Source organism: Frieseomelitta varia, unplaced genomic scaffold, assembly GCF_011392965.1.
Source record: "Frieseomelitta varia isolate USP_RPSP 00005682 unplaced genomic scaffold, Fvar_1.2 scaffold_146, whole genome shotgun sequence".
In the NCBI taxonomy this organism is placed as follows: Eukaryota; Metazoa; Arthropoda; class Insecta; order Hymenoptera; family Apidae; genus Frieseomelitta; species Frieseomelitta varia.
In genome coordinates this window covers 844,692-867,606 of record NW_025109150.1, presented here as the reverse complement: position 1 = coordinate 867,606, position 22,915 = coordinate 844,692, and the positions used below count along the sequence as shown (strand labels likewise).

General features: G+C 35.0%; 1 protein-coding gene across 1 annotated transcript in view; it reads left to right on the top strand.

The window, feature by feature from the left end:
- Nucleotides 1-22,915, top strand: part of LOC122533391 (suppressor of lurcher protein 1) — a 93,501-nt gene that overhangs the window by 55,600 nt on the left and 14,986 nt on the right. Inside the window, 1 exon segment of the mRNA XM_043663038.1 lies at nt 13,309-13,516. Within this exon segment, the coding sequence (XP_043518973.1) occupies nt 13,309-13,516 (208 nt within the window).

Below are 22,915 nucleotides of genomic sequence, written 5' to 3'. Positions count from 1 at the left end.
ATTCAACTCGAGAATTCTAACGCGACGATAGAATTGGAATTGCGTTCAAAAAAGAAAAAAAAAAAAAAGAAAAGAAAGGAGAATTTTGAAACGGAGTACCTTCAATCACTCTCCATCTTTTTAACAATATTCTGATTGGCGAAAAAAGGAAACGGCGGCGGTGGTTAAGAGGACCTTTCAAGTCGAAGTCAAGCACTCAGGCTAAAGATAATTTATGGCGACGCGAACTGGGCGAGATTTTCTAGAGGACAGTAATTTGACTCGACGTTCGACTAAGACCCCGGATTTAAAATATTTCTTTAAAAAGGAGTGACGTCCTGTGCCTTATCGGATTTATGATACTTTGTATCATAAATATAACGATATAAAAGTGAATTTCTACAGATGAAACCGGTGTGCATTTCAGGAATCAACAATAATAAATGTGCAAGAATGCATTTTCGTTTCTTTTCAATCCTTCAGCTGCTCTCATTAATAGTTGCTGTGACAATAATTCAAACGATCCAGAATGTTCACACAGTTCACGATAGTAAACAAATTTTTAAATCCAATAACATGGTAGAACTTTGTTTATCCGCAATCATCTTTGTTTATGTGAACATCAATCAAATTAATGCTGAATCTCGGATATACAATGCAAGATCTCATATTTGTTATCTTTATCTATTATTTCTTATTGTTCAAACAAATAAGAATGGGATACGAAGAAAGCTAATGAATCTCTGTTATAATTTAAACAAAATACAAAGAATAATTCAATATGACGAATAATTAAATGATGTAAAGAATTTCATAATAAAAAGAAGGATTTTATAGAAATTTCGAAATCAGAAACTGATAAAAATTCAATAAATTTTTAAAGCTCGAGCTTGTACACTCGTGTGTTTCGATCGGGGCGATTTCGGAGGAATTTTGAGCAAGTCCTTCTTTATTCTCTGAAATCTTTATATTAATAAAATCTTTTTCATTCTCTAACTACTATCGCGTGTTTGTCTTGAATTATCGCAAATGACTGACTCATCAGCCAAACTTGTAAGCCTGAGAAGCAGTTCCTGGATGGGCAGAGCTAATTTGCTTCAAAATTACGCAAAGTTGATTAGATAGTTCTTTGGACTGCTCCCTCTAAAGCGTTGCCGTCTGTTAGAGATTCATCTTGTGACTGTAGAGAATGCAACGAATCTTTTAACGACAAAATGTGATGACAAATATTTTTGTAAAAGACATTTAACCTGACATTTGACAAGTAAATATTTAATAACATTAACATTTGTCAAATGTCAGTCTTTAATAATATTTTACAGGTAGTGAAATTTCGCGTAAACTGGAGAATTCGTAAGCCAATTCAGTATAAGTCGTTTGTTCTTAAAAACGTTAAATAAATATTGTTACGCTATGTGAATGACATTGAGTGTTCTTTCGTTAACTAAACTTTCAGTCAACAGAACGAATTAATTTTTACATAATACGTAATAATTATATTGATCATATTATTCCATAAACTGAAAATTTTGTCGTCAAAAGAATATTTGACGTGGCAAATATTCAAATCGTTTTTAATGAAAACTGAGACGAGATTTTTATGCATTCTAAAAATTGTTTTGAACAAATTTTGCAATTTTGAAAATTGTTTTGTCTTATCTATTGAGCATTATAATAAACAGTCTACTCTGGACACTTTACTTTTGCATATCATGTGCGCATCTTTATATTTCCAAATTTCCCATAAATGCATGAAAGCCTGCAATCCATTGATTTGCTCCTAGATTCTTCATCTCATCGCGCTAGTTTTTACATCAATTAGATATCAATTAGATTTGAGAAGTGAATTTAGACGTGTACTAAACCTTTATTATCGCATATTGTATATTTTTTGGGTCTACGTGTTTTAGATCCGGTATATTTGTTTCGTACTGTAAGTACTTAATAAAATCGCCCTCCTGAATGGAATATATAACTCGAACGCCGGGCTACAATTACTTTGTAGCAAGTTATTGCACTGTTTGTCGATCTATGTTTCAATGTTTACTGTTCAATCAATAGAATCGGTATTCCCGATGGTATTGCATCCCACAAATTCGCGAACCGATACACGCTTGTTACTTGACTTTAATTAACAACGAGATATTCTTCTGTTTAATTCTCGTAATCTGTACCATACGTATATATAAATTTGTTGCCTCTCGAACGTACATAAAAATTGGAGGTCTTTATTTCACTAAAGTCTGTGATTTAAGGAAAATCTTCATATATTTTTAACGTCAACTTTGACTCAATTTGATCCTGAAAAAAGAAAACTCGCGCAGAAATAAAATGCACACGAAGGATTTTCGCAATAAATCGTGAAACCAATCACGTACAGTCGCTAATAAGTTCTTACTTGTTCTATCTATGCAATATATATTTCTATTAATTCTTACGTACATATATATTCTCCATTTCTATTAATTCTTATATACATTTTCATATTATCTTCAAATTCTACAAATACAACCATGACATTGGTCTCTCGTTATGGTGTCAGTGATTTCGCGCAATATATATATATATATTCTACTATACTAAAATATAGTATACTACAATATATTATAATACAACTACTATATACAATATATGTATATTCTACAAGTAATCCTTCATAGTGTTCGAATACTTTCGCGAGTCGTTGTATATTCCAGGCCCATAAATTTCAGCAACAGCTGAAACTCAGTTCAGACTTTGTTATTTTTATTTCCATTGTCTCGGACGTTAAAATTCGAAGAACGCGAGCAGCGTGACGAATCAGAACGTTACTTAACGACGAAGCGAAGAGAAGGGCGTGGGAGGAAGCGTGTGCAGCATGCACGAAGGAAAAAGACGCGAAATTCAACAAGAGACAAAGTTCGCCGTTTCGAAAAGCGCGGTGGCACGGGCAGGAAGAACGGAAGTACGTGAAACAGCGAACCTGGTGTGCCTGGTATCTGGCTAGGCCTCGCACGAGGCATAATGCCGGATGCTAAATACCGAGGCGACAGTCCCGAGGCTGGCGCAACGCTCAGGAAATTTCTTCTTCAGAATCTCCCGGCTGCAGGCCGTAAAAGTTGCCGGTTGCAGTTTCGCACACTTGTGTGTTAATTGCGGAGGATCCGCGTGTCGTTCCGTATCGTAAATAATTACGAGTGAGAACCATCCGTGGAGAAACGAAATCAGGTCCTTGTGCGAGATTTCTGCCGAGTGACGCACAGAGCAAATGTTTCTATAAACCTTAGAGTAGTGTTCAAGAAGTGTTCTTTTTTTTTCTTCTTTTTTTTTATTTCTTTCTGACGATCCTAGAAAGTATTAAAAATTCAATGGTCTATTGACAAAACTGTCTTTATACATTTCGTAGCTCGTTGAACGAAAAAGTTCCGTAAGCTGAAAAGTAGAAAAGAGACGATGATTATTGTTGGAATTTGTAATTTATCTTGCAATAAATCAGCTCGCACAGTGACAGTCGGTAACTTGATTTTTGATTGATTTTTATATTATATGTAATATACATAATATACAGATTTTTATGTCATATATAGTATATATAATATAAAGATTTTTATGTCATATATAATATACATAATATAAAGATTTTTATGTCATATATAGTATATATAATATAAAAATTTTTATGTCATGTATAATATATATAATATGAAGATTTTTATGTCATGAATAATATATATAATATAAAGATTTGTATGTCATCTTTAATTATATAATATAAAGATTTTTATGTCATGTATAATATATACAATATAAATATTTTTATGTCATGTATAATATATATAATATAAATATTTTTATGTCATGTATAATATATATAATATGAAGATTGTATAATATATATAATATAAATATTTTTATGTCATATATAATATATACAATATAAAGATTTTTATATTATAATATATATTATATAATATTTTATATTATAATATATATAATATATATTATATTTTATAAATTGAAGAAATTTATAAAAAGTGGGATTCATCGTAAAATAGTAAGACATTTTAGTAAAATATACAAGGTAATGGGGAACTAATGGTCAAACTAATGGAATCAAACCACAACACTTTGCAAAACGTTACGTAATTATAGGTAGAAAAATCGTCGATTAAATTGCCACCCAGTAAATTTATTCATGCCGAAAAATGTAATTCCTAGTCTCCTTACTTTACCTAAATACTTGTTCAGTATAATTCGCGTCAATTTAAATTTGTAATGCAGATCGCATTTCGCTTACTCGAGTAAACAGATAGTAAGAGGTAAAGGCAACCTCTGGAACTATGGAATATATTGACGCATCCGAGATCTGCTGCTGTTTGTAGTTGTAGCTTGATTCACGTGTTCATCACATACACACAGACGCGCGCGCATAGACAGAAATTGATTTAATTCTTAAGATCCGGGAGTGAATCGTTTGTTGATAGGAAGAAATTATACGGAAAGTATCGCCTTGTAGAAAACTATGTTACGCATTGAATACTCAAATTGTTTATCTAATTGTTCATTAATACAATTACACTGATACAAATTTCAATTAACTCAATTTGAAATTGGTCATTTCCTTGACAAGGTTATTTTAATTTAATATAAACCGAGCCGAGATAAAAATACGATTTCATTTAACAGAACATTTGTCATTTAATAAAACTACAAATGTGAACGAGAAATTGGGAAAGTGAAAGAGGGTTTATATTCACAAAGTCGGAATTTATTATTTCCAAATTATCTCGTTCTAAATCAAAGTTTCCAATGCGAGGGTACAAGTAGTATTCGTAAGAATACCATAAAAACTTCAAACCGTTGAAGTTTCGAAGCTAAAATGTTATTTCACAGAGTCTCGTGCGCGCTTTGAACAACCATAAATGTTTACGCGACTTTCGTTGCAAAGCGTGTAAATGAAACGGCTTGGACGAATTAGTAGTTTTAATGAGCATGGTACGAAAGCACGCGTCTCGTATCACTAAAAACTGTCACAAGAAAGCGAGTAATTGCTAAATAAAGTCGTTTATCCAAGTACTAACGAGGCTCTGTTTATCCCGTACAACGATATAACACACGTTTCCAAGGAAACGTCGAAACTGAAATCCTTATAGCTTTCGAAAATGCAATTTCCCTCGTACCTTTAAGTATTTATGTGCGTGTGAATCATGAAGTATTTTTTTTTTTTTTTTTTATATTTATGCATGTATCATGAACAACAAAAATTTTCCAGCAGATAAAATATCACGTATTTAACGGACATTTTAAATTACTGTTTTATTAGGCTGTGACTGGAAACGAATAAATAATTAATATTCGTGCAAATTAAAATTGCAACATTGAAGCGCGTATCATTTTTCCAAATGTTGCGAAATATTTCACCCCGATATCGGCCGCATCTCGTGAAACTTTCAACGAATAAGAGTGCGTTTTAATCGCGCGTTGCAATTTAATTTGTTACGGTTCATTTCACATTCCGCACAAAGCGAGATCTTCTTTATTCGTTATTCAACTTGTCGCTGATTGTGCGAGCAACATTTTTTTGCTGAAACGCGGTTGTCGCGCCCAGTTGCAGTCGCGACAAAAATTTTTTTTACACGCCGCTTTGCCGATACGTGCCACTCTAAATAAATGCAACGTTACTCAAACGAACGTCGTTTGTGTTCGAAAATTTAATTCGTAAACCTTCGGTCCGCGACATTTTAAAGAAAAACAAGTGACCGATTCGTACCGTTTCCGAGTAATTTGTCGGATTCGCGCAGGTTTTCCTTATCTCTGACGTGTAATTGGTAACGACTGAGTTATTTAGCTGGCAGATTACGGTTGTAGGAGTTTCTAACCGCTAAAGCTAACTGCAAACCGAATTTCCAAATGGTCATTAATTTAATCGCTAGCCGTATCTAAGTAATAGTCTGGTCACTAATTTCAGTAATTAAACGAAACTTGCGCTTCCCGGCGTGCAAGAACTATCATTTATTTACTAATTTCGATAATACGCTACGTAGTACATTCCTCGTGACATTTTCTTTTAGTTGTTAGAAACTTACTGATCTACGTTGTTTGACCTTACGTTATTTTCCGCTAGGAAATTCCTCAAAAACAGCTGTCTCATTTGTCAATCTCAATATTTCCATTTATTTCTAATTAATATATATTAAAAGTATCATAATACAATATAATTAATATATAATTAATATTTATTAAATATTTTTATTCACCGATACATTATTTCTGTATTTTATAATATATTTGTGGTTTTCAGCTACTTGCGTATATATTTATAATTTTAATTTCGGGACGTTCATGTACATATTGAGATATTTATATCGATTTATTCTCATATAAAAATTATATATATATATATATATATATATATATATATATATATATATATACATATATATTATAGTAAATATAATAACATTTTATATTTCAATTATATTTGTCAGATCATAATAAATAAAGAAAAGAATTCTTTGCAAAGAAACTGGGTGATCAGAAATCGGAAATTAGGTAAGTTAGAGAAAAGTTCTGCAATTTTAATTTTATGGTTACGCGACGCAGTGGTAATTTATTAATAATCATGCAAGTGATATTGATGCGAATAAATAACAGACCATTACAAAATCACCGTCTATAATCGAATGTATTTTCTTTCAATTATTGCGGTGCTCTAAAAATTTAATTAGCACGCGAGAAAAAAATATCTCCAGATAGATAAAGGCTAGAAGCAGCATTTACTTCGAGGGAAGCCACTTCGTCCGAAGCGTTCGGAACGCTTTATCATGCAGTCACTTTCTTTCCTTTCTCGTAAAGTACACAGCCACGAGTAAACGACAGACACCGTCTCTGTAAAATTAATGCCGGGAAAAAGTGTTAGGTTTAGGAAATAGAGCCTCGGAACTATAGTTGCTTTGTTTCCCATCTGAAATGAAATAAACCTCAAAGAAAATGGGTATAAATTATTATACGCTCCGAAACACGGAGGCGATGGAAACGAAAGGCGAAATACAAAAAATTTCGTTGCCTAACGAAAAATTTCGTTATTTTAAGGAAAAACCTTTGTTTTGATATTTTTTCTCTTATGCTGAATTTAATTCCAAATTTCTCCCCGCTGGCAGAAATTTTAATTAAAAACTAAAATAGGTGAAAAAAATCTAGGAGGCAAAAATTAATTCTCGTGCCAGTTACAAAACACAAATATTTTGTTCGCAATTTCGTTGAACAAAAATATTTCGATAGAAATAAAAATATGGGAACACACTTGTTTCCGTTCTTTCCTTTTTTTTTTTTTTTTTTTTTTTTTTTTTTTTTGTTTTAGTTAAAATGTGTGTAAGTCATTCGATTACTTTGCATCGCCATATATATTTCTATACAGTAACGATCGATTGATCGCAGTGACTAATTTTCCATGTTTCCGAGTTTAGTCTGGAGAAGAACATATTTCGAGAAATAGGCCAACGAAATAAAAAAATTATCAAGATATGTTATTGCTTCGCACATGCACGAACCAACTGCCTTTTCAATTGCATTTGGAAAGTGAATTCCGGTCTCGAAAGGTCAGCCACGTTCGGTACGCTCCGCTTCGAGCAAACAAAAACAGAATTCACGATCTGCTAGATTCTAGATGGAACAAAAAGTTTATTGGTTCAGAACGTGTGTCTTAGAGTATTGAATATTCCGAGATCGACTGTCCATTTACTGCAAAAATTGAAATGCTGTCGAAAATAGAAGTTTTCAAACAACACGCACATACATATATATATATTTTGGGGGGATGTTTGTGTGGAATAGTAGGATCCAATGTGATTGATCGATACTCTTATTCGTGGTCGAAAGTTCATTTAACGAAATTACACGAGGGCGCGATAAATACGGAATATGTGGTGAACATGACCAATCGGTCGATGTCACGATGTCGTGTGAGATATCTGTCCGTCCGTGTGACGGAATATCTATCCAATCTCTTCTGACTGTCCGAAATTTTCTTGGTTGCGTGTTCATAACACATCGGAAGTCACCAGTTGAAAGGCGAAGGAGTGTTTGATGATCTAAGGTTGAAGAATGTAGGGGATTTGGGCAAGGTGCGGTTTCGTGTCAGAGTGCTTGCCTAGACTCGTCAGTGAGACTGAACAACAGCAGCGACCTCTTTTAACCCAGATATGCTTGTTATAATAATTACTCGCTAGGCTTGGACGGTCCCCCACCACCCATCCTAGCGGTGTTCCGCACTCTGTTTTGCTTAACATCGAAGATCACTAGACTTCGACGCTAGGCGCACAGCCACTTGCGGCTTGTACTAGTCGTTATTCGAGACTCGTACTGGAGGAACTATAGGCCGCTACGTCACTCCCTTGCCAGTGTAAACGTTACTATTCTAAGCTTAATACTATTATTTACAATTATTTACAAGAAAAATTTTACATTGTGTTCACCACAGCGTACCTAACTCGACGACCTGATCGCGTATACATATGATTGCGTTTGCTTATCTCCGATCGCGAATTATGCGCGGTCGTACCTCTTCTTGCGTGTACCCGTCGTTATTATTTTCGTCGAGTATGCAGGCAGGTTTGCAGGCTCGTACTTGAGGAAACTATAGGCCGCTACATATTTATCCGACCGTCTAATATAATATAATTTGATCGACAGAGAAGAACGACATCCTCCCGACGCTTATGCGATACGATAACTCGAACGAACGAGAAACGAAAGTTTTCAATGTGGTGTCGCGACTCGCGGGCATCGATAAGAAGAACGAAAAAAAAAAAAAAAGAGAAGAAAACAATCTCCAATCCACTTCTAGGGAAGATAAATATACCTTCTGGTCGGCACTTTTTACAGTAGCTTAGCGAAGAACGTTTGCAACAGAGGAAAGTTCAATTGCACGTGGCGTTTACGTTTGAACGAACGAGGTCAGCACGCCGCTTTGTCGCGCTTCGAACGAAAGAGAGGCTTCGACGAGGCGCATCACCGTTATAACAAATGCGACTAACTAAGCACGAAAGTGCGCGGCGCGTCCGCGAAAGCTTATTACTCGATGTTTACAATCGCGAGGGAAACTTGGGTCGGCATATATAACGGGCGGATGGAGTACACTTTGGCGAACTGAACGGTGGAAGTTTCGCCGCAGAACTTTGCCGGCCATGCCCTCTCCTCCTACCCAAACGATTTCAAACGAGGCCTGACGACCTTCCTCCTCCTCCTCCCCCTTGCCCCGATCTTATAATTAACCCATTTCGCCGTGGAGCTTTAATTTTCGGTCGTCCGCCCCCCTCCCCCCCTTCGTACCCTGTCAGAGGTTCAGAAGTTGCGATTCAGTGGCACCGGCGTCACTGAACTGCGCCAGTCGCGAAACTTTTATCGTCTCAGCGGACGAAACGATTCGTTTGGGGGTGGAGGGCGTGAAATCGTGTAAAACGATTATATTTTCTTACACAATTTATCGCGTATAAAGGACCGGTGGAAACTCGGTGGAAGATCGAGGCTCTAATGGGCGTTAAAAGCAAGGACGAGCACGTTTGTCATTTGCAATGAAAGGAACGACGAGTGCAATTTGAAATAATGTATCTCACGGAGTGATGAATTCGTTTGGCTTGCGAGCGCGTGCTGGAAGTTACGTGCAATCGGGCACGAGACGATTCCTTTGTGGAAAAGTGGAATTTTGGTGCCGGCGGTTTAGTTTTCGAGAAAGTCGACGTTGAAGCATACTCGCGCTCGACTGATTCTAAATTGAACAGGATAACAATCAACAACGATCGAGAGGTTAATTCTACGTGCGAAAGTAACGTCGAAAGCGTAGAATAAAATTCTTTATTGTTCAAAGCTTCGTTTCTGAGAAATTGGTAGCTTGTGTATAATTTTCAAATACATTTCGTATACATCAGAAGTTTCTATCTCACGTGTATTAAACGAATTTTAATCTGTGCAATCTTTGACGAATAATATTTGTTCACGTGTGTTTAAGGAAATATTTCTATTCAGATTTATTGAATAAAAAAATTGTTAGATTATTAGAAACTTTGCATAACTGTTTGGCCATATTTTAAGACACGGTATAATTATTTCTATTATTATTCGGAATTATTGTATACTTTCAAAATCATTCTTAATAGTTGCCACGAAAGGAAAAAAATCGTGGATGAATTTAGTCTACATTTAATCACATATAAAACATGAGTAGATGAATTAGAACTGTATCAATATCGACAAATTCGTCGCATTGTCACTTCGTTCTATTTTACAAAAAAAAAAAACCACTCTTATTTTTTTCTGTTGCTGTTAACACTGATTTTTAATTAGATAGAAATAACTTTTAATCTTCACAGTCACCTTCAATCTCACCTAATGTATATAATATTGAACACATTGCAAGTATTTAATTCGAATTTACCTTGTTTCGAGTAACTACATATCACTTTCGCACGAACTTGTCGTTACTAGGCCTGATTGTTGAAACCTGGCTGCATCGCTTTCTATACAGAATGCAGCAGATGTTAAAGAGGATTAAAGTGAGGTACGCGAGGAAGAGGAACTTTTTAAACATTTAGCGCGATCAGCGGATGGTAGATCGCACGTTCTTGCGTACCTTGCGGTGAGAACATTTTTATTGGTCAATAAAACTTGGGGAGTAGAATGCGGCGGGGATAGTAACTAAATGGTTTTAAAGAGGATGTAATGTGGCGGATGGAACGGTATTTGAAATTTAAATGGTTTTTATAATTGTTATCGAATGTGTCTTTTCATGTTTCGTCCCATTACCTTAAAAAACAAAATATCCAATATCGTTGCTTCTACAACGACGAGTAATTGCAATCGTAATAAAAAGCGTGCGTTACTTTTCATCGATTTTTTTTTTTTTTTTTTTTGTAATTAACACCTCAAACAACGTTCTTGATACTGATGAAATATCAGAAATGACGGGAGAAAAAAGAACGTGTACGAAAATTTTCGAACGCCCCAATGAAATGAAAAGCAAAAGCCAGTCTTCTTCATTCGCCGAGTTAATTTCAACCGGTTCCGGATTGCCAGGTCAGGCTAATCTCGTTTCGTACGTACTCTTATTAGCCGTTATTTACACATTATTTGATCACTTCGTGATGTTTGTGATTGCCTGCATGATATCGCTATGCATCTCGTACGCTTAATAAATATTGACGTTCGTTAATGAACAGCCCTGCGCGCCGAAATATATAAAGCGTCACTGTCATAATCGCTATATTGTATAACACGGTGAGCATTAATAAACAACAAGAGCATAATTGCTTACGTATTATTAACTAGATGTTCGAAAACCAAACCATAGAGAGAGAGAGAGAGAGAGAGAGAGAGAGAGAGAGAGAGAGAAGAGGCTGCTTCAATTTGTCAATGAATGTACAATTCATGTGTCGTCTGGATACATTAATGTGTAATTTAGCTTCATGTGTCAATACTTTGGCGCATAAATCACATAAGGCAATTTAATATACCATGGTAAATATTAAGGGACATTTTCGTAGTTATCGATTGGGTAAGGTATTTTTAATTACCACGTGTTTGCAACCGATTGACTGTATTGAAAGCAATTGTTAAATAGAATCATGCTTAACATACAATACACCCGGTTCAGTCGTTGTTGAAAATACGAGAAAATGTTTCAAAGGAAAATTGCATGGTTTCTGAAGGAACAATATAACACTGTAATGATTTTGTTGTTATTTTGTTTTTTTTACGAAGGTCACTTTCAGTTTTTTAAATAGAATGATGTATTTTTCTGACCTATTAATCGATGCAGCTCGACATTCTCTACAAATAGTATTCATCTATCTATTGTCTAGTTTAATTATTAATTAAATTAATAATTTCCCTTAAATTTAAATTTAAATAACAAAAGAAAAGATTACGAGTAAGATTAAGAGTGTTGCATGCTCTTCTGGAAACCATGCAACATTTCTTCGAAACATTCATCCGTGTTTTCAAAAATTAAAGGAACAACAGTGCGTATAACATTTAACGTTATGAAAATAATTAACATTGTGAAATTATTATCATTATTACTGTCATTTTATTAAAATTTCTTATTATATATGAGAATACAATGTTAATAAAATCAATCAGTAAAAAAGATAATTCTAATAATATATAATTCGTCGAATTTTCGCTACGTAACTTTAACATTCAGAGTTCTATAAAACAGTGAGAAAAATTGTACGAAGCAATTGTTACGAAGAGGAAGCTTCAATATTTAAGACCATGGTAGATTCAATCATAAAAAAATTTTTTTGATGTTTTTACAAACGTTCGAATTTTTATAACCTTCTTTCCACTCGCTACATCGACGTTGGAATATCTTTAAAAAAAATGAACCCGACTCTTTAAAAATAAACGCAAGTAGATTTTTTCGCAGAATTATACACGCAACGGTTTAAAATATCGACAAGTTTTCATCGAGCGTCCGAATACTTTCGCGGTGTACGTATTTCAGGTCAAGGAATCCTCGAACGAATATTTCACACGACAGAGATTTTCGTCGACTTGACGAATCGTGCAGCGAGACTTGAATTTAATTAATTAATCAGCCGTCATTTCGATCGGTTAATACCGAAGAAATCAGATTCTTCAAATAAATGATTCCCTAAATAATTAATAATATGTTGTATATATTAATTAATAATATGTTGTATATATTATATACAGGGTGTTTCGTAACTTGTGGGACCCACTTCAGGAGCTGATTGTACGCCTAAAAATAATGAAAAAAATTCATATAAATGAAAAATAATAATAGAAATAATAATGAAAAAAAGTCATATAAATGAAAAATAATAATGAAAAAAAAGTCATGTGTCCTGTAATACAAAAAATAATAATAGAAATAACAATAAAAAAAAGTCATACAAATGAAAAATAATAATGAAAAAAAAAGTCATATGTCCTGTAATACAATAATTATTCTTATATTATATATGTAATACAATTAGAATGTAAATATTAATTTAAAACAATCGGCCGATAAAAGGATCCGCTTATCCGAAGCGCGCTCTTTGAACGGTTTCTCATTACGCGGGTGAAGAAAGGCGCGAACAAAGGTGATCCGAGGGTCGGTTCAAAGTTACCGACTTCCTTCTTCCCGCAATTAAGTACTTGAAACAGCCGCGATTTAATTAACGAGGTCGAGCCACCGTCATATTTGCCTCCTCCCTGGAAACGGAACAGGGCAGTGGCGCCCCCGGCCGGAAGCTATTTCCACTTGGCGCGGGGTTTTATTCTCGACACTCGCGAGCAAATTTCAAAGAACGCGCTATAACGTTTGCGTCCCGACGTGTGTTTCAGATTTCGGGATAACGACAGGCCGGCAGGAGGCGCAATATCCCTGTGCCTTTGTTTACAACAGCAACGAGACACGAAACGGCACGTTCGCCTCGCCGAATTACCCGGGCCTGTATCCCCGCGACACCGAGTGCCATTACTTCTTCAATGGCCACCCAAACGAGCGGGTCCATCTTCACTTCCACTTCTTCGACGTCGAGGGTGTGACACCGTAAGTAAAAAGTTCGCTCGCCCAACGATCCATTAACCCCTTGCGCTGGCAAACTGGCTCGCGGACCGTAACGAGTGACCAAACCGTATACCATATACCAACTCCTCGCTTTTCTTTTTTAAACTCGTCGGTCACTATAGATAGAAATTATTAAGAAGTAATAAATTTATTACTTTATTTTGCCTGGGTTATATTTAAATATGAAACTGAGAAAATATTGCAATTTTGGGGCAAAAAGTTCTCAACGTGCGTGGCATGCTCATTCCAGCGCAAGAGGTTTTTTTCGTGAAATTAACACGCGAAAAAATAGGAAGAAGTTTATAATGCAATAAAGTTTATAAACTAAGAAGTTTATTACATTACAAACTTCTTCCTATTTTTTCGCGTGTTAATTTAACACTTCTAAAATTTATAAACAAATTTATAAAGAATAAAGAGCTTTTTAATAGCAGTTTAAATGAAGGTGAAATTTTTGTTTCGGAGATATGCGTCTTTTTTTTTTTTTTTTTTTTTTGCGAAACAAAGTCTATTTTCTCAAATATGAAGCTTTAAATGAGGAAACGTTATTCCACATTTTCGACTTATTTTTTTATGTAGAATCACGTTCTTTCTGGTACCCCACAATGTAGCGTACGAGTTTTGTTATTTGCAATAAATATCGTGTAATTCATTTCCATTTATTTCCGTAGTTGAATTAAAATATCTCTTGATTTTTATTCTTACGTGTCCGTATTTGCAAAGTCTACCGTTTTGCAATATGATTTTTTCCAATTGTGTGAATTGAATGAGAATTCCGATCCAGGTGGGAATTACTCGACAGTATATATATTAATGTAGCATTTCTGTTTTAAAAAACTTGAAAAGAGTTACCCATCTGGAGTGGGTTAAGTACCGGTATTCTATCCGTCACATAAAGGATGCCTCCAGTTTCTAACATGCAAAGAAAAGACTCTGCTATTATCCATAATAGTCTCGAGGGGGAAGGCTTGTAACCATTTTTAGGTTAATATTTTTACCAGTATGAAACTTCAATCTTGAAGTACATTTTACATTGAAAATTAAAAATTTTAAACGCATAATAAAAAAAAGGGTGAAAGAAAAAATCAAACGAATTTGGCATTCGTTATAAAAATTTGCGACACTTTAAGAAAGAAATTCTTTGATTAAACGTTCGCGAAGAAATAAATTTCAAACTCGGCAATTCCGCGCAAGTTGAATAGCCAGTGTAAGCTTTTTCAGTTTTCAACCAAATTTTAATAGTTCAAAATATTTCCAGATTCGTGTAACTCCAAATTTCCAAGTGTTGCAATAGTTTTGGCGTACAATGTATTCCCGTAAAGAAATAATATTTCACTCGATTAACTGCATCGATAGATTTCGAATATAATGTTTGTGATACATTTAGAATGTATCGAATCAAAATTTATAGTAAATAAAAATTCATCGAACTAACACCGGTATGCGATAATTAATAGACAACAAGCTAAGTTAACAAACCGAGAGTTGGACGGGTTGTTTCTGCTAACACAAACTTTCCGAGGACTTTGAGAAACGTTGCTTTGTATTTAAGTTTTGCATTCATAATTCTTAGATTCTAACAAATCTCTCGAACAACGCGAATATTTCTTAATTCGTTCGTTTCTGTCTGATATTTTGCAAACAGTTTCACTTTGTTACATTTATCATTTACGATAATTAAATTGATGTAATTCGTCGAAGACAGTATTGGTTTCAATTCCACTTTCCTGCGTCTCACGAGTAAATTACCGTGTTGGAAACCTCGTAATTTCGTAGAGTTAATATAGCATTAATGGCCAGTCGCATATTGATTCTCACAAACTAAATTGAACGTGCGAAACTTTCTACAAGGTTGACCAAACTACCATCCATCATCCATAACAGAGTGATTCTGTTCTGTTTTTAGAGAAAATGACGATCCTTTAGAATTTGTTGTACGATTTTCTTTCTCCATTTGATTGAACTATAATTTCTTCAATTTTTGTCGTTTAACTCTGATATTCAACGTTCGATAAAATGATATAAAAAAAACATCGTACAACAGAGAATTTTAAGAGGATAGATTTTAATCTTCAAAAGCCATGGTAAATGTACCCCTGAAAAAAATTTCTCAGTGTTTTTAGAAACGTGTGAAATTTTTATAATTTCCGAGATCCTGACGTTTCGTTGACTAATCTTTGTAGAAAATGTGATGAAAATATAACACAAACTTCCGTGTGAAAAGAAACTAATGTCTTCATTTAATGAAATATTAACAATCAAGTAGTATATGCGATACAAAAATGAGGTAGTCACGCGGCAAGGACTGGCAAAGAACTAAACTTTCTGTTCGGCATGGTCCTGTCCGTAACTGTAGAGAATAATGAGCAGAGGATAGAAAACAGATGTTAACTTTGCCTCTCATAAAACCATTTTCCAGCCTTACACTGCTGGATGGTCGAGTCGTTGTATTCCAACAATCTTAATAAAGTTCAATAAAATGAGGAGGGAAAAAATCGTGGTGCAAGTTTTTGAGAAATCGATGTAAAGAGGAGACTTCAAGATTATGATCGATATATATAGTTGTAAAGAAATTTTTCAATATTTTTAGAAGAGCTTTGAATTTTTACAATTTTCAAGATTCTGAAATTTCGTTGTCTAACTCTGATAAAATTCAATAAAGTGAGAGAGAGAGAAAAAACACGAAGGAAATTTTAAGAAGTGTAACATAAAAGGGAGATTTCAATCTTCATGGTAGATCCAGTCTCGAAAAAAATTTTTCAATGATTTTATCGACGTTTGAATTCTTACTGCTTTCGAGAATAAAAATATCCTCCATCTGTTACATGATGTAAAAACATTTTTGAAAGAAACAAACATGAAACTATCAAAGACGAGACTTCATTACATTGAAAATGAAACCAAGTGAATTATAATATAATTTCTGCTTTTTTTTTTGAAGTTATAACGAGGTTACATAGATACAAAGTATCTACTATTTTTCATGACTAGTTATGTTTCTTATCACATCATAAATTGAAACTTTCGCTTTAAAAAAAAATCTCTGATCAACTGCTTTCAATATCAACTCAACATAAATCTCAAATAAATTGAAAAGAAACGTCTATTCTGTAAATAACGATTGTTCCGTATTATACTCGTCGATATACGACGTAAAATGAAAAATATGGATGATTTGTCATCGCTAACGAAGAGCTATGCTACGTAACTTACTACCTATGCCTTACTTCGTCACTGTACGATACAATTACATTCATACTGCAGTTTCGCGCATCACATTTGGAAAATCAGAAAAACGGTGATAAGAATCGCGCAAGAGAAGGATCGTTCGTAGCCGGAGAGACGCGAAGAAACAGGGGCAACGTCAGGCAGGAGAAATAAACTGGCTACTCGAGCGTGACTAGAATCCTCTGTATCGATCCTTCCTCCTGTTCCTCCTCGCCACTCAACGAGACGAGGTGAGACAAACTGAGTATCCTTAGCCAACTAGAAGTCTACTGGCAAAGCAAATCGATGCTAGTTCGATTGGGTTTCCTGATGTAGTTCGACGTTCCACTAAATCAAACTACGTCAAACAAAGTTCCAAGCTGCTTATCAGGGGTGAAGACTCCACGTCCGAAGAGAGAGAATGCAGTAACCGATAGTCCGAAAGCCCATCGGAACGTGGAGTATTTGCATCACGCTGACCAATTAGCGTGGGCACGGCCCGCCCGCCTGGCCAGAGAAAACAGAATGTGATTCGTCATGTGATATTAAAACGGATTGTTATAGTCTACGTGGTTTATGACACGTGGCCTGGATAATTGCCAGTTTCGAGAAGCGGGATTTTCGCCTTTTTTCTTTTTTTTTTTTTTTTTTTTTTTTGCCTCTCTGCCATCCGGGCGCCAGCACGCGGGTAGAAAGATACGCGACTTACGCAGCCAGATTACCATCGGATTAGCATCGCATGAAGAAATTTTTTTTTCGAAATATCGCGAGATGACGCCGTATGTGCCGTGAAAAACGAAACAGGCAAGGTAAGACACGAGCGAATATCCATTCTTTTACGAGAAACGACATACATAGACTCGAGAGTGCTACTTCGTTTGCTTTCTATAGTACTTGAATGCTGAAACCATGTGTTTTAAACTAATCTTGAAAACAGATAAGAATAACAAATAGGACGGACGATTAAGATAATTTATTAACTTGACCCGAATACTCTCCAAAGGTGTGACATCGCGCGCGGATCTTCAAGATGTAGAATTTCCTCATTTTTCAATTATGAGGAAGAATCTCACAAACGTTTCCTATATCTGACATTCAATGCTTATTACAGGTAATACAATGTTTAAGTCACGTGCACTTTACGTATATGTGTACATACATATTTTGCAACACAATTGCATTGACATTTCGCAGGATTCTTTCCTGTCCAAAGTGTCGTTTGACGCTTCGTATTTTAAAACAAACCTGATACTTGTTCCTAGGCTTTCGAACGAGGGCACTGTGACAGAAATACACGTGAAATTATTAAAAATTGTTAAAAATTATTGAAATCGGATTGGACTCGCTTACTACGCGATTGTATTTATACACGCGTGAAATGGAATTTTCCACTAACAGGAGAATCTTTTATCTTTCGTCCGCCGTGGCGATGAAAGCGTACAAACGAACGCGTACAAGCCGAGGGGAAAGGTCGTGGTTGGCGTTGCACTTTGTCTAATTGAACTCTTATCCGAACGGTAATATTTACGATCGTTTGTGCGTGCTCTTCGAAGAGAAGAAGGAGAGAAAGACGGCAGAGAAATTCACCACCTGCGCCCGAAACGAAGCCGCTCTGCACCTGTAATAACAGATTCCTCTAACGATCTTGATACCGGCCTCGGAATTATTAAATTCAGGCCGTGTTTCGCTCGGTGAACGGAATCGATGAAGTCTCGCCGAGGCCTACTTCCGTGATTCCTCCACCGGTGTTATTGTTCAAAAGTTCGGCAGAAATCGGCAAAACGTGACTAATTAGCTGCCTCGGGTAATGAACGACCCGCCGGCGTATTACAACATGGTCGTTGTTGGCGATTTAACACGAGCCAATTACGTTATTGCGAAACCTGCCCTTTTTTTCTTTCTTTTTTTTTTTTTAATATACGTACGCGTATTAAGAACACGGATCGCCAATTCGTGCCACACGATGCAAACGTGCATCTTGAGGTAGAAATGCATGTATTACTGTCGCGTCGTTTGATAGTAAGTACTCGTTGGGAACCATTAGTAACACTAGTGATATTAGTAATTAGATACAGAAATGCATTTAGTTTCTTGTTCTTGTTAATACATATCTGTTAATATCTTAGGCAATAGCTCTTCTGACTGGAGAAAAGTTTCGGAATATCTTGCAGCATTTCTAATTTCCAATGAAGCGCGTAAATCAACTCGGATGTACGAGATAAATGTACGGAAAGAGAATTGAAGGCTAAGAGAATAGAATAGCTATTTAGTTAAAGAATTATAAGAATATTCTGATATATATATCATATGCGACTTGAGCATGTGACTAAAGCCGAATTTGATCGGGACGAAATTAAAAATGATATTAAAAAGAAGAAATACGAAGTTCTTTTCTCCAACGAGCTCCTCAGGCATCTTCGCATCTTTCGACCCGTGTAATTTAAAGATTTTATCAAATAATATGGTTTTCTCATACAGGGTGTCCCATTTTCATCTGTAAATGCAATTATTTCTGACTTGAGAGGGCAGTAACTCCTAAACTGCTAGCTTTCCGATATACATGTTAATAAAAATAAAAATAAGAAATAAAAAGAATAGGTTAGTAAAAATAAAAATAAAAAAATAAAAAAGTAGGTTAATAGAAATAAAAATAAAAAATAAAAAAATAGGTTGATAAAAATAAAAATAAAAAATTTTTACAGAAAAAGAATCCTGCTGCGCTGATCGTAAAAAAAATTACGTAACTATACTTGAAACAAATAACAGTATCTCCTCACAATAAGTAACTATCTCTTCAAGTATCACTTCATATCTCGTACACGTGTAGAGACAAGAACAAAGTTCCTCACAAAACAGGAAAAAATATAATTTCAGACATTTTTTTAAATGTACAAACAATTTTGGAGATAATTATATTTATCGATTAAAATTATTTCATCAGTAATTTTTCTACTTAAAATTGCGACAACAATGTGAAAAATGAAACGCGATTATAAACACACCCGATTATGTTTTCAACACTGGCAATAACAAAGGTTTTCTGAATTACTTACTATCGCGTAATAGTAACGTGTTTTTATCCACTACGTTCAAAACTCCGATTTCTTTTTGCTGTGTCTGTGTCTGAATCCGATTCCGTAAACACTCCGAAATGTACGTAAAGAAACGCGCGAACCGAATGATGATCTATCACGGGAATTGCCACTTACGTCATCGATGAAAGGAGCGACACGCGTGATATATATCACCGCCGCGGTGATAATAGCGTCATCGCTCACGTATCAATATTTCTTACGAGCGCGATATGTTATTTACAGGGGGAGTCTGAATGCATTTCACCGCATGGACGAAACTCGCTCGCGTAAATCGTCGTTATCAGTGCCATTTATCCTTTGGTCGATCGCCGGCGGCTTCCTCTCGCTCTCTTTAATTACAGGACACGAGGCGTAATATTTTCGCCGGCGGCGATATTTCTCTATGCAATATTTCTGATACGTATGTATGTATGTATGTATGTATGTATGTATTTTTCCGCGGCCTGCGATCGCCAGGAGGCGGTGACGTGACGTTCGCATTGCCACACAGGCGTCGTTGGCCATATTCGAGCCGTTTATTTCGAAAGTGGCCCAAGTCCATTTATCTTTAAATCAAGATATTTAACACGGTTTGCGGTTTTGATAAATTTAAAAATATTGGTAACGTGGCGGTATAATGTTTTTTGTGCTTCTAAGGGTGTATAATTCACCAACCCAACTCGTACGGCGAACATTGTTTAGAAAATAACACGTTCCCGATGGCTATAAATGAACTTAAATGGCCACTTTCGAAATTAATGAAGCAACTGTTTTAATTTTTGAACTAGCGCGAGTCCCTTGAAAAAGATAAAATTTCCGTAAAATGAAAAGAAATATTACAATTTTGTGTTATAAAATTAAGAAATATCCAAATTTTATTTTATGAAATGTTACATTCAAATAATGTCTCGTAATTTATAATTCATTCTTCTCCACTTTGTGTATGCGTAAGAGATAGTGAAATACAGTGTATTCAATATTATTAAAGTTTCTTGGTCTCTCTCGACGCGGTATTAAATCCAGAGTTTTGAATAGTGCATCCTCATTCATAATGTTTCATAAAACCTTCTAAAAATCGCGTCTTTTAGAAGTTCAGTTGAAATGAAATCCTCTGTATTTAATGGAATTATTATTATTTAAAAAAATCACTGTCTGAGCCAATTATAACACTACTATTTTAATAATAAAGAAATATAGCTCTTATCTCACGAAATTTTACTGCATAATATACTTATCACATCAGTTTGAAACTCTTAAAATGGAACGCTCTTAATTGAGCCACTCTCAAAATAAAAATTTTTATCATTCTACTAACCAACTAATTTTCTCTGTGCAAAATCTTAGTGATTTTATATTATTTTAAATATATTGTATATATTATATATTTCAATATATATTATTATTATTTAAATGTTATATATTATTTTAAATATATGTTATTATTTTTTACATATATTATTATATATTATTTCAATATATATTATTATTATTTTTTACATGTTATATATTATTTTAAATATATTAAGTATACATTATTTTAAATATATTAGTTAAATATATTTGTCCAAAAACGAAAAGACAACGTAGAAACATACATATTAAAACAACTAGCTTGATTTCTTTTTTTTTTTCTTCATTTTTGGAAAATGGACTTAGGCCACTTTTAAAATAAACGTTTTAAACTCGTTTAGAGTTATTTTCGCGCGGCCGTGGCTTAAGAACGAAAACTCGAACTTGGCACGCCGCGCTCCCGAAATCGTTCTCGCGCCGCCGCGCACAGAAATAAAACGACGTTCGCTTCTGACGCCGACTTTAATCGCACGTTACGTAATCGGGGGAAATTCGTCGACACCGTCGGACGATAACCCGACGCGAAGATACACGTTTATGGGTGCACGGAAGGAGGTGGGCTGTACGAAAACAGAATATCCAGAAGGATACACCCGATTGTAAATATTCGGCGATGAACGCGAGCCACGCGTGCATTCACAGATGCACGTGGCTGTACGTGTATCGAAATTATGCGCGGCAAGAGCCAAGATTGAATTACTTATGGAATTGCCGGTCCGAGCGGCCACGAAAGCAATTTACGAGCACGCGCCACGCCGCTCGTTGGAACACCGGGGAAAAATCATTCGGATCTCCTCGATATTCGTCGCGAAAGGTGAATATTTCATCGAACATCCCTCCCGCCCACATGTATATCAATTTATCAGTGATTGCGTGACACACGACCCGACCGAAAAATATAAATTCACCGGACGAATGGCGAACTTAGGATACTACTGAATAATACATCCGCAATTGTATTTTGTAGTCTGTGTGATAGTAAACTAACGGTTGCCGCGGGCTTGTCATCGGGCATTGCTGAAACAGGACACGACGCCATGAACTTTCGCCGCTATTTAGTTCTCGTTCAACACAGAGACACGATGTTGTTTATTGATAACGTTTATTGTAGATTGAGTAATCTATCGAACACGATACTTGCGTTATTATATTTAACAGTTGTCGAGCTGTTCACTTTGATACATTCGTGAGTTACAATTTCACATTGAAATTAAAGAAAGATGATATCTTTAAATTTATATGTGTGACATGATAATGACAATTAATCCAAACTCGTGGTCCAAAGCAGCGGTTTTCCAATCTGTGATACGCGAAAATAATATTGACAATGATAGAGGACACCAAAAAATAGCGGTTGAAAGAGTGGAAATAAAAAGGCAAAAGCACAATTATATAATTTTGATTTACAAAGAGAAACTCGTGCTGTTTTTACTCGTTTTCGATATCTTATGTTAGGCTGCTATTATAAAAAAATTGAAATAAATTGTAAAATGTAAGATCGAAAATACAAATGTCATCAGATTAATTTGAGTCGTTCATGACTGTTTAGCTGATTTAAGAAAATAAAGAAAAAAACAAACTTTGTTGATGGGAATCACTGATCTAAAATATAGTCATAATATATATAATATAAAAAACATATATAATATATTTAAGTAATATATATATATATAAAATATAGTCAAAATATATCACTGAATTTTTAATTTGACGCTCAATTTTGCAAGAATTTTTTTAAAAAATTCTTGGA